At 47.0% G+C, this 12505-nt stretch overlaps 2 protein-coding genes across 2 annotated transcripts in view; one reads left to right on the forward strand and one right to left on the reverse strand.

Moving 5' to 3' along the window:
- Nucleotides 1-12505, forward strand: part of LOC111959806 (potassium voltage-gated channel subfamily E member 2) — a 367483-nt gene that overhangs the window by 292381 nt on the left and 62597 nt on the right. The window lies entirely within an intron of this gene.
- The window catches only part of LOC111959256 (protein DOP1B), a 52173-nt gene that overhangs the window by 12321 nt on the left and 27347 nt on the right, over nucleotides 1-12505 (reverse strand). Inside the window, exons 16-26 of the mRNA XM_070437627.1 lie at nucleotides 12116-12207; nucleotides 7788-7888; nucleotides 7380-7570; nucleotides 5577-7267; nucleotides 5254-5445; nucleotides 5013-5138; nucleotides 3510-3644; nucleotides 3338-3393; nucleotides 3107-3211; nucleotides 724-790; nucleotides 336-492 (exon numbers count right to left, since the gene is read on the reverse strand). Coding sequence (XP_070293728.1) covers nucleotides 336-492; nucleotides 724-790; nucleotides 3107-3211; nucleotides 3338-3393; nucleotides 3510-3644; nucleotides 5013-5138; nucleotides 5254-5445; nucleotides 5577-7267; nucleotides 7380-7570; nucleotides 7788-7888; nucleotides 12116-12207 — 2913 coding nt within the window. The remainder of the gene's footprint in view (nucleotides 1-335; nucleotides 493-723; nucleotides 791-3106; nucleotides 3212-3337; nucleotides 3394-3509; nucleotides 3645-5012; nucleotides 5139-5253; nucleotides 5446-5576; nucleotides 7268-7379; nucleotides 7571-7787; nucleotides 7889-12115; nucleotides 12208-12505) is intronic.

Genomic DNA, 12505 nt, shown 5'->3' on the forward strand with positions numbered 1-12505 from the left:
TGGGCCCTTTCTCAGCTAATGTGGAACGTGCATAAGGGGGTCAGGGTTTGGTTGCCATGGTTACAGAGGAGAGTCATGTCCTGAGGGTTTAGGATGTGAGCAGCTCTGAGACAGTTTGAAGCCTAACCTACTGCTTCAATCGAATGTCAATTGAACATCCGCTCCAGTCCGCACCTGGAAAAGTGTGGACATATAGAGACAGGAGTGGACTTTTGATATGGCATCATTTCTTTAGAGCGGACCTATCAGACCAAGGTGTAAACTAGGCTTGAGTCTGTACCTGATAGAAACCAGGGATGTCTACAGGTGAGTGTGTGTGTGGTATCCATGGTTACCATAGAGGTCCAGGTCCAGCTCGTCGGATGGCTCCTCTGTCTCAGGACACACCTGAGGCTGGTTCTTGACCTCCAGGTTACGGCTGAGCCAGCTGGTCTGCTCCAGAGACGACCCCGCCACCCCGCCCACAGCCTCCAGGATCTTCTGGGTCACCTCCTACATGGCATCACCATCATTACCACCATCATCATGCATCTCACACTGTACCCTTTCAATCTCACACTAAAGCCTAATTTACACCTTTCACTTCAATCAAATGTCCGCTCCCTTTCGCACAGTTCTGCAAAGTGGGGTTTCTGAATCCGTGAGGACAGACCTAGCGGATGGTGCGGAAGAGAAAGGTGTAAATTAGGCTGAAGGATGGTGACACTGTGACCCATGTCTTACCTGCATATCCCTAGTGTCCTTCTTATTGTCCAGGTTGGGGAGCCGGTTTACAAAGTCATTGAGGATCCTGTGGTAGGAGAGAATTAAAATAACAGTACAATTATGGATTGGTAGACCAGAGTGCAATAATATCTTATTGATTATGATACAGTATCAAACCAAAGCACATCTGAGAGATGTGTGACATTCTACTTATGTTTGGTAAAAACATATAGGAGAAACATTGTTTCAAACAGAGAGTGTTATGCTAGGAACAATATCTATAGTAATAAATCGGTATGACCAGAGATTAATGACTGATAACCAGTGGTGTAAAGTACTTCGGTAAAAATAATTTTCATTACTACTTAAGTAGTTTGTATGGGTATCTGTACTTTACTATTTACTTTAACTTCACTACATTCCTAAAGAAAATAATGTACTTTTTACTCCATACATATTCCCTGACACTCAAAAGTACTCGTTACATTTTTAATGCTTATTAGCAGGACAGGAAAATTGTGAAATTCACGCATGTACGAAAATAATATCACTGGTCATCCCTACTGCCTCTGATCTGGCAGACTCACTAAACACACATACTTAGTTTGTAAATTATGTCTGAGTGTTTGAGTGTGCCCCTGGCTATCTGTAAAAAAAATAACAACAATAAAATAGTGCCTTCTGGTTTGCTTATTATAAGGAATTTGAAATGATTTATACTTTTGATACTTAAGTATATTTTAGCAATTACTTTTCCATTTGATACTTAAGTATAAACTCAGCAAAAAAAGAAACGTCCTCTCACTGTCAACTGCGTTTATTTTCAGCAAACTTTGTATTTGTATGAACATAACAAGATTCAACAACTGAGACATAAACTGAACAAGTTCCACAGACATGTGACTAACAGAAATGGAATAATGTGTCCCTGAACAAAGGTGGGGTCAAAATCAAAAGTAACAGTCAGTATCTGGTGTGGCCACCAGCTGCATTAAGTACTGCAGTGCACCTCCTTCTCATGGACTGCACCAGATTTGCCAGTTCATGCTGTGAGATTTTACCCCACTCGTCCACCAAGGCACCTGCAAGTTCCCGGACACTTCTGGGGGGAATGGCCCTAGCCCTCACCCTCCGATCCAACAGGTCTCAGATGTGCTCAATGTGATTAAGATATGGGCTCTTCGCTGGCCATGGCAGAACACTGGAGGAAATCATGCACAGAACGAGCAGTTCGGCTGGTGGCATTGTCATGCTGGAGGGTCATGTCAGGATGAACCTACAGGAAGGGTACCACATGAGGGAGGACGATGTCTTCCCTGTAATGCACAGCGTTGAGATTGCCTGCAATGACAACAAGCTCAGTCCGATGATGCTGTGACACACCGCCCCAGACCATGATGGACCCTCCACCTCCAAATCGATCCCGCTCCAGAGTACAGGCCTCGGTGTAACACTCATTCCTTCGACGATAAACGAGAATCCGACCATCACCCCATGTGAGACAAAACCGCAACTCGTCAGTGAAGAGCACTTTTTGCCAGTCCTGTCTGGTCCAGCAATGGTGGGTTTGTGCCCATAGGCGACGTTGTAAGACATCACCGGCAACAACAGGCCTACAAGCCCTCAGTCCAGCCACTCTCAGCCTATTGCGGACAGTCTGAGCACTGATGGAGGGATTGTGCGTTCCCGTTGTAACTCGGGCAGTTGTTGTTGCCATCCTGTACCTGTCCCGCAGGTGTGATGTTCGGATGTACCGATCCTGTGCAGTTGTTGTTACACGTGGTCTGCCACTGCAAGGACAATCAGCTGTCCGTCCTTTCTCCCTGTAGTCCTGTCTTAGGCGTCTCACAGTACAGACATTGCAATTTATTGCCCTGGCCACATCTGCAGTCCTCATGCCTCCTTGCAGCATGCCTAAGGCACGTTCACGCAGATGAGCAGGGACCCTGGGCATCTTTCTTTTGGTGTTTTTCAAAGTCAGTAGAAAGGCCTCTTTAGTGTCCTACTTTTTCATAACTGTGACCTTAATTGCCTACCGTCTGTAAGCTGTTAGTGTCTTAACGACCGTTCCATAGGTGCATGTTCATTAATTGTTTATGATTCATTGAACAAGCATGGGAAACAGTGTTTAAACCCTTTACAATGAAGATCTGTGAAGTTACTTTGAAAGACAGGGTCCTGAAAAATTTCTTTTTTTGCTGAGTTTATTTAACCAAATACTTTTAGACTTTTACTCAAGTAATATTTTACTGAGTGACTTTCACTTTTACTTGAAGGTATCTTTACTTTTACTCAAGTATGACAGTTGGGTACTTTTTCCACCACTGCTGATAATGGTTTATGGGCATTGGACAACAAATGACAGTACATGTGTCAGACAGAAAGGAAGTTGCTGACTCACCCCAGCAGCAGGAAGTGTCCGGGCGGGGCCAGGTTGAGCTGCACAGACTCTCTGAGAAGAGTGAGGAGGGGCGCCATGTTCTCCTGGAGTGCCTGTGCCGGAATACTACCACACACAGAGAGAGGAGGAAGGTGAAACACTTTTAAATGCTATCACATATAGGCAAGAACTGAAGTGTATTACTAACTACATGACACTGTGAATCTCTGTGTTGTTGTTGTAGTTTGTTACCTCTGAATGTAGGCATAGCTGAACTGTAGCATTGGGATGTCTACCAGGGTGGACTTCTGCCACACAGAGGAAGGAAACAAAAGGGACTTGCATCAACTATGACCTTCAGATTACCACCGTGTCATTTATCTCTGGGTTAAACAGTCAAATGTTTAGGTGTATGTGTGTGTACCTGGTCTCGTTTGATCTGGTGGGGTTTTTTCACCACCTCTTTGACCATCTGCAGGATATTTTCTGTACTGAGCGTGCCCAAGGACTTCACCAGATCCACGATGGTCAGACGAGACTCACTGGCCACAGGTAAGATCTAGATTGAGATAGAGGGGGGGTGGGGGGGTGGGAGAGAGAGTGAGGGGGAGAGAGAGAGGGATTACTTTGTGTGTCACCTTCTTGTTGTCATGTAAACAGGGGTGTGTGATGAAGGTACACTATATATACAAAAATATGTGGACAACCCTTCAAATTAGTGGATTCTGACATTTCAAATCGAGCACACAGCCATGCAATCTCCAAATAGAAACATTGTCAGTAGAATGGCCTTACTGAAAAGCTCAGTGACTTTCAATGTATTCGCCGTCATAGGATGCAACCTTTCCAACAAGTCAGTTCGTTCAATTTCTGCCCTGCTAGAGCTGACCTGGTCAACTGTAAGTATTGTTATTGTGAAGTGGAAATGTCTTTGAGCAACAACGGCTCTGCCGAGAAGTCGTAGTCCACACAAGCTCACAGAACGGGACCGCCGAGTGCTGAAGCGGGTAGAAATTGTCTGTCCTCAGTTGCAACACTCACTACCAAGTTCCAAACTGCCACTGGAAGCAACGTCAGCACAGGAACTGTTCGGTGGGAGCTTAATTAAATGGGTTTCCGTGGCCAAGCAGCCGCGCACAAGCCTAAGATCATCATCATGATGCAATGCCAAGAGTCAGCTGGAGTGGTGTAAAGCTTGCCGCCATTGGACTCTGGAGCAAGGGAAAAGTATTCTCTCAGTGATGAATCACGCTTCACCGTGTGGCAGTCCAACGGACGAATGTGGGTATGGCGGATCCAGGAGAACGCTCCCTTCCTGAATGCATAGTGCCAACTGTAAAGTTTAGTGGAGGAGTAATGGTCTAGGGCTGTTTTTCTTGGTTCAGGCTAGACCCCTTAGTTCCAGTGAAGGGAAATCTTAACGCTACAAAATCCAATTACATACTTCCAACTTTGTGGCAAAAGTTTGGGGAAGGCCCTTTCCTGTTTCAGCATGACAATGCCCCTGTGCACAAAGCGAAGTCCATACAGAAATGGTTTGTCGAGATCGATGTGCAAGAACTTGACTGGCCTGCACAGAGCCCTGACATTAACCCTATCGACCACCTTTGGGATGAATTGGAACGCCGACTGCGAGCCAGGCCTAATCGCCCAACATCAGTGACCGACCTCACCAATGCTCGTGGCTGAATTGAAGCAAGCCCCCGCAGCAATGTTCCAACATCTGGGAAGGCTTTCCACTAGAAGAGGGGAGGCTGTTATTGCGGCAAAGAGGGAACCAACTCCATATTAATGCCCATGATTTTGGAATAAGATGTTTGACGAGCAGGTGTCCACTTACTTTTGTAGTGTAGTGTATGTGTGTGTGTAGCCTACATGTCCCACCCGCTTATTGCTAAAATTAATAATGATGTTTTAAAGCACTCACTTTGTTTTTGGTGTGTCTCCTCCTGCTCCTCCGGCTGCTCCACACAGCTCCCACTGAGGCCATTAGCTGCACCCCGTACTGCCCCGTCAGAGGAGTCAGGAACTCCAACACACGCTGTCTCAGGGTCTACACACACACACAATGAGTAGTACCATCAGAGAGTGACACACAAATGCACATGCAAAACATATCACAGCACTACTGTCCATAAGAATGCACACACACACACATACATACATACCTTGGAGCTCCTGAAGTAGACAGAAGTAGAGGTGTGTCTGGCGGTCTGGGAATAGTCTGAGCCCCTACTCTGGGACTCCTCCCTCTTGACCACACCCCACAGCAGAGCCATGCTACTGAGCATGTGCGGCAGCTCCTCAATCACAGCGTTGCGGGCGTTCCGGACGTCTGCAGGGTCACAAGCCACCAGGGACTGAGAAGGTGGGAGAGAAACATTTAAAAGTTTTCTGCATTCAACTCTGTGTGTCTAAGTGTGTGGCACAGTGATCCACCTACATGTAGCCAAATCAGCAGACTGCATGGATGTGTGTGAGTGTGCCTCACCTTCTTGTTGTCCAGTAGACAGTGGTGAGTGAGTGTGGTCAGTCCCTCCAGTAGGGTGAGAGGATAATCAGGAGCGATGTTCTCCTTCCTGCCAATCAGACTCTGTGTAGCCTTCCCCCCGTCGTGATCGTACTGTTTGACCAGCTCGTCCAGGTTCCTGCACATCTGAGTGATGAGAGGAGCCACAATGATGCCCAGCGAGCGCCCCAGGTAGGGCAGAGACGAGCAAAGCAGCGCCACCCAGTGGGGGTGCATGGCATAGCCGTACTGCGGCTGCAGAGCCCGGGCTGCAGCCGACACAAACATCCCCTGGGCTGTGATGGGCTGGGTTTGGACGTACTGAGCTGCCTTGATGGACTGTTGGAACAGAACCGCTGTCTGCCATTCCCGTGCTAGTGCTGAGGAGGCATGGGAGTCACGGGGCTCATCGGAGTGCAGGGTCAAACCAGACTCCCCTGGCCACACATGGTACTCCAGGACGATGAGGGCCTGTAGGAGCTTGAGCAGCTCCATCTGTAAGGGGTACTGCTCTTGTCCCCCTCCCCCTCCCAGATTCACCAGGCTCTCCTCAGACAGACCCACCTGTTCATCTAACAGATCTACACCCCCCATGGCAGAGCCCTTCTCCGTTCCTCTCTGGCTGATGTACATGGAGGCTGAGAGGGTGAGGAGGGCGTACTGCTGCACCTTACACCTGGCCAGCAGCTTACAGATGGGCTCTGGGCTGACCCCAGCCTCCCCCTGGGTGGAGGTGTCTCCCTGGCCCCGCGCCACGATCCCCAGCTGTGTCACCAGGCGGGTCAGCACCCCCACGCTCTTCACCTGGACCTCCCTGTTCCCCTGGAGCTCCCCGGGGTCCAGAGTGAGGTAGGATGGGTAGTGGGAGCGCAGGAACTTCAGGCACAGGGACACCATCAGCTCGATGAGCAGGGAGAGGGGACTGGAGGGCGAAGCGTTGGGCAAGAGCAGGCGTCCGTAGAAGCCTCTTCCGTCCTGGGCCTGCTGGTGGCGCTGGAGCAGGTTGGAGACCAAATTGAGGTGTGCAGCTGAGCTGGTGTCCAGGGAGGTGGAGGAGAGGGCATTCACTAGAGGCTGCTGGGCACTGCTCCTCAACAGGCTGTCCAGCAGGGCCAGGCCGTGGAGCAGACGGGGCCAGCCGCCGGCCACAGAGTACAGCAGAACATGGCGGAACATAGAGTCAATGGCTTCCCGCTTCTCACGCTCCTGTTTGAGGAGACGTGACCGAGCCATGGCTTCAAGCTCCAAGTCCTCCTCCTCCTCGCTCGACAGCGAATCAGACGCCTGCGTGTGTTCCGATTCCACCCTCCTCAGGCCGTTGACCATGCTTCCTTCTTCTACACTACTACCGTAAGGGGCGGAGCCAGAGCTAGAGTTCTCCGTGGAGACCTGGACGCCGCTCGACTCGGTGTGTACACTCTCATCCTCCTCCTCCTCTTCCTCCGGTTCGTTTTCTTCCTCTGTCGCTTCGCTATCGCTGCGAGACACCCCCGTGGAGTCGGCCGGTGGTTTGGTTGTCTCCGGGTCATGCTCTAGCTCCCCCCACAGGGCCTCCCGGTCCACCAGGATCATGTGACCCAGTGTACCTTCATCTGTTTGGGTGCTGGTTGTCATGGCGTTCGTGTAACCATTGGTAGTGCTTCGACTTCTGCTCTTTAAATCTTTCAGAATACCTACAGAGAGAAAGATATTTCTGAGCATATCAAAACACACACACACACGAGGAGAGCAACATCCCTAAACACTCCAACAATCACCACTTCACACACCAAAACACACACATACCTGCGGTGAGGTTCTGTTTGACACTCTGGATGGTGCAGCGCTGGGTGGAAGGGTGGAGCAGCAGCAGCAGAACAGGCTCCAGGATGCGGACAACGTCCTGCAGGGAGAGAGCCCTGACCAGCCAGCACTGGGCTGCAGCACTCACAGAACCATCTGGGCTGTTCAGACAGTCCACCACCACACACAGAGATCTGGGACAGAGATACACAGTCAGTCATAGAGAGCTGAGAGAGACACACACATAATCTTAAATGGTGACCAGAGAGAGAGAGAGAGGAGCGAGAGAGATAAGGAGAAGGAGATACACATCCCATCTCCGCAATCTGAGGAAAAGGAGAACAGGTTCACCATGGTAGTAAAGAGTGATGTTGTAGGAAACCACTGACCGCACTACAGCTCTGTACTCACCGGTCAAATGAGCGGTTCAGAGACATGGTCCAGTTTGACTGGATGTCCCTGGTCAGGTGCCACAGCACTGAGAACCTGTGTAGGGCCTCCAACCGTACAGCCTGAGGAACACACACACGTCATTTACATGTTAGTTAAACACACAGGATAACTTACTCTTAGTCATATCACATGAGCATGGCTTCATGTATTTGTTCCTCGTCAATGTAAGGTTGATATGTGTAAAACTGGGTTTCTTAGTTACAGGGCCTTGTTTAAATGTGTTAGGGATGCTGTAGGGCAGGGGTAGGCAACTAGATTTCTGTCGGAGTGGATGGTTGGGGGGCCGTAACAAAATTATAAATGATACACTACAAATTGACCACAACAAAGCCCCAAATGAGATTTTATTTGAAAATCTATTCAACCCTAGTTCCCAAAATGAAATTGTATTTGAAAATCTATTCAACCCGTGTTCCCAAAATGAGATTGTATTTCATACCTTGATTACATTGATTATGTCTCTCTTTTTTGGGGGAGGGGGGGATGCTTGGGAACTAGGGTTGAATAGCGGGAACCGGGTTACCTTTTCAAAGAATAAATAACTGCGAGAAACCGGTAAATTATAAGAAATTACTTAAATGAACAGCATGACGTGAAATATATCTGTTAAGTTATATGCAATGTCTAAATCTGACTTATCTATGGACTTCTCTCTGCTATTCTTTTAATACTTTCAGTGGTATTGTTAACAAATGCCCCCCGTAAAGAAAATTAGAATTCAAAACAGGTTCAGCCCCTGGGTCGACCGCGATCTTGCAGTTACTCCACCTAAAGAATTGCATTTGGCGAGAGGCTCGGCACACGCATACTCAGGCTGACTGGCTCTCGTTCAGGCAAATGAGAAATAAGTGCACTCAGGCTATCCGTAAGGCCAAAGTTAGTTACTTTAAGGAGCAGTTCTCTCTCTGTGGGTCTAACCCCAAGAAGTTCTGGAAAATGGTTAAAGACCTAGAGAATAAACCCTCCTCCTCACAGCTGCCCATGTCCCTTAAAGTTGATGTGGTTGTTACTGACAAGAAGCACATGGCTGAGCTCCTTAATCACCACTTCATTAAGTCAGGATTCCTATTTGACTCAGCCATGCCTCCTTGCCCGTCCAACATTTCCTTATCTCCCACCCCTTCTAATGCAACTATCCCCGTTGCTCTACCCTCTTTTCTCCTGCCCCGCTACAAAGTTTCTCCCTGCAGGCAGTCACTGAGTCCGAGGTGCTAAAGGAGCTCCTTAAATGTGAGCCCAAAAAAACATCTGGGTCAGATGGTTTAGACCCTTTGTACTTTAAGGTTGCTGCCCCTATTATCGCCAAGCACATCTCTGACCTTTTTAACCTGTCTCTCCTCTCTGGGGAGGTTCCCATTGCTTGGAAGGCAGCCATTGTGCGTCCTTTATTTAAAGGGGGAGATCAAGCTGATTCTAACCGTTATAGACTAATTTCTATTTTGCCCTGTTTATCAAAAGTGTTGGAAAAACTTGTCAATAATCAACTGACTGGCTTTCTTGATGTCTATAGTATTTTCTCTGGTATTCAATCTGCTTTCCTCTCAGGTTATGGATGTGTCACTGCAACCTTAAAGGTCCTCAATGATGTCACCATTGCCCTTGATTCTAAGCAATGTTGTGCTACTATTTTTATTGACTTGGCCAAAGCTTTTGATACGGTAGACCATTCCATTCTTGTGGGCCGGCTAAGTAGTATTGGTGTTTCTGAGGGGTCTTTGGCCTGGTTTGCTAACTACCTCTCTCAAAGAGTGCAGTGTATAAAGTTAGAACATCTGCTGTCTCAGCCACTGCCTGTCACCAAGGGAGGCCCCCACGCTCTTCTCAATTTACATCAACACAGCTCAGGCAGTAGGAAGCTCTCTAATCCACTTATATGCAGATGATAGTCTTACACTCAGCTGGGCCCTCCCCGGATTTTGTGTTAAATGCTCTATAACAAAGCTTTCTTAGTGTCCAACAATCTTTCCCTGCCCTTATCCTTGTTCTGAACACCTCCAAAACAAAGGTCATGTGGTTTGGTAAGAAAAATGCCCCTCTCCCCACAGTTGTGATTACTACCTCTGAGGGTTTAGAGCTTGAGGTAGTCACCTCATACAAGTACTTGGGAGTATGGCTAGACAGTGCCCTGTCCTTCTCTGAGCACATATTAAAGCTGCAGGCTAAGGTTAAATATAGACTTTGTTTCCTCTATCGTAATCGCTCCTCTTTCACCCCAGCTACCATCCTACCCATGCTAGATTACGGAGACGTAATTTATAGATCGGCAGGTAAGGGTGCTCTCGAGCGGCTAGATGTTCTTCACCATTCAGCCATCAGATTTGCCACCAATGCCCCTTATAGGACACATCACTGCACTCTATATTCCTCTGTAAACGGATCATATCTGTATACCTGTTGCAAGACCCACTGGTTGATGCTTATTTATAAAACACTCGTAGGCCTCACTCCCCCCATCTGAGATACCTACTGCAGCCCTCATCCTCCACATACAACACCCGTTCTGCCAGTCACATTCTGTTAAAGGTCCCCAAAGCACACACATCCCTGGGTCGCTCCTCGTTTCAGTTCGCTGCAGCTAGTGACTGGAACGAGCTGGAACAAACACTCAAACTGGACAGTTTCTCCATCTCTTCATTCAAATACTCAATCATGGACACTCTTACTGACAGTTGTGGCTGCTTCACATGAAGTATTGTTGTCTCTACCTTCTTGCCCTTTGTGCTGTTGTCTGTGCCCAATAATGTTTGTATCATCTTTCGTGCTGCTACGATGTTGTGCTGCTGCCATGTGTTGCTGCCATGTTGTTGTCGTGTTGCTACCATGTTGTTGCCATGTTGTGTTACTACCATGTTGTTGCCATGTTGTGTTGCTACCATGTTGCTGCCATGTTGTGTTGCTACCATGTTGCTGCCATGTTGTGTTGCTACCATGTTGTTGTCATGTTGTGTTGCTGCCATGCTATGTTGTTGTCTTAGGTCTCTCGTTATGTAGTGTTGTGGTGTCTCTCGTCGTGATGTGTGTTTATGTTCTATATTTTTATTATATTTTGTATTTTTATTCCCCTGTCCCCGCAGGAGGTCTTTTGGTAGTCTGTCATTGTAACTAAGAATTTGTTCTTAACTGACTTAAATAAAGTTAAATAAAGAAAAATAATAATCTGCATTATCAATCATCAACGCTCAGGGTGGGGACAGACAGTGCATCTCATTAAGCTATGGAGCGCAGTTCACAATACATGAATCATCTTATCATAGTAACTTATTTTCTTGTGACAAGCCTACATTTGCTACAGCAAAGCCTATGCTACAGTATATAATATAAGGACTAATTTACACATCACCAAGGGGTCACCTTACTTTTTAATTGTAGCCTAAAGATACTTTTGGGATATTTGCATCTGCAGAGTTTTAAAAAACAGCCTAACACTCGAATATAATTGCTTTAAATCAGTGCGCACTTGAGCACTCACTGTCATTTTGTCTCTTCATCAATTCCAATCAAAATAGATATTCCTGTTCACGATAGATAGATATATAGATGTCCTAGCCTACCTCTTTCAGGTAATAAATTCAATGCAGTATAGCCTTTAGCTCATGAATGAAAGGTTATGCATACAGTTCTAATTTATAGCCTCTTGCTCAATACGCACCTGCGCTCTGCTGGCCTCTCTCCTTAAAAAAACACTCCTTAGCTCTTGGAGTCTCGGGAAAAGCTAGACTAAGCAGGGAGTCACCATAGGCTATGTATTGGATGACGGCACAATAATTTGGGCTTGGGCTCATAAAATGTCTTTAATGTAGGGTACATAAAATGTCTGTAGTGTGTGACTCATCAGGCTCAGGTAGCATCAGGCTTGAATTTTCATGCTGATCATAGCTTGAATGAAATCCAGACATATTTATATGCTTTATAAATGACACTTCCGGTTTTGGCGGGAAATACCGGATTATCTAGGAGAAAACTGATTTATTCTCGGGATGGAACATTTGTAAAACACCGGGAAAACTCTATTGGGAACAGATTTCCTACATTAAACACATTTTTAGATGAATTCCAGGAGATTTTACAGTATTTTACCAAAAACCAACATATATATTATTTGTTTAACAAAAAACTTTGGGGGCCTAAACAATTCACTTGTGGGCCGGTTTTGGCCCGTGGGCTGCATTTTGCCGAACCCTGCTATAGTGGTATAGGATGGATCTTTGCAGTAGGCGTGTAGTGCACAATTTGTTTGATAGTACGGTAAACTCTTGTTAGTGTGTGTATATGTGTGTGTTCTGTACCTTGTCTCTGTGCAATAAAGCCTGGCAGACGATGTCCTCACAGATGGATGCGGACGGGGCCAGGTCAAACGTTTCAGGTAGCCTTCCACAAGCTTCCCACAATAAGTTGGGTGAATTGTGGCCATTCCTCCTGACAGAGCTTGTGTAACTGAGTCAGGTTTGTAGGCCTCCTTGCTCGCACATGCTTTTTCAATTCTGCCCACACATTTCCTATAGGATGTGTGTCAGGTCTTTGTGATGGCCACTCCAATACCCTGACTTTGTTGTCCTTAAGCCATTTTGCCCCAACTTTGGAAGTATGCTTGGGTCATTGTCCATTTGGAAGACCCATTTGCGACCAAGCTTTAACTTCCTGACTGATGTCTGAGATGATCTCTCTTCCTTGGGGTT

This window comes from Salvelinus sp. IW2-2015, linkage group LG36 (assembly GCF_002910315.2).
Source record: "Salvelinus sp. IW2-2015 linkage group LG36, ASM291031v2, whole genome shotgun sequence".
NCBI lineage: Eukaryota > Metazoa > Chordata > Actinopteri > Salmoniformes > Salmonidae > Salvelinus > Salvelinus sp. IW2-2015.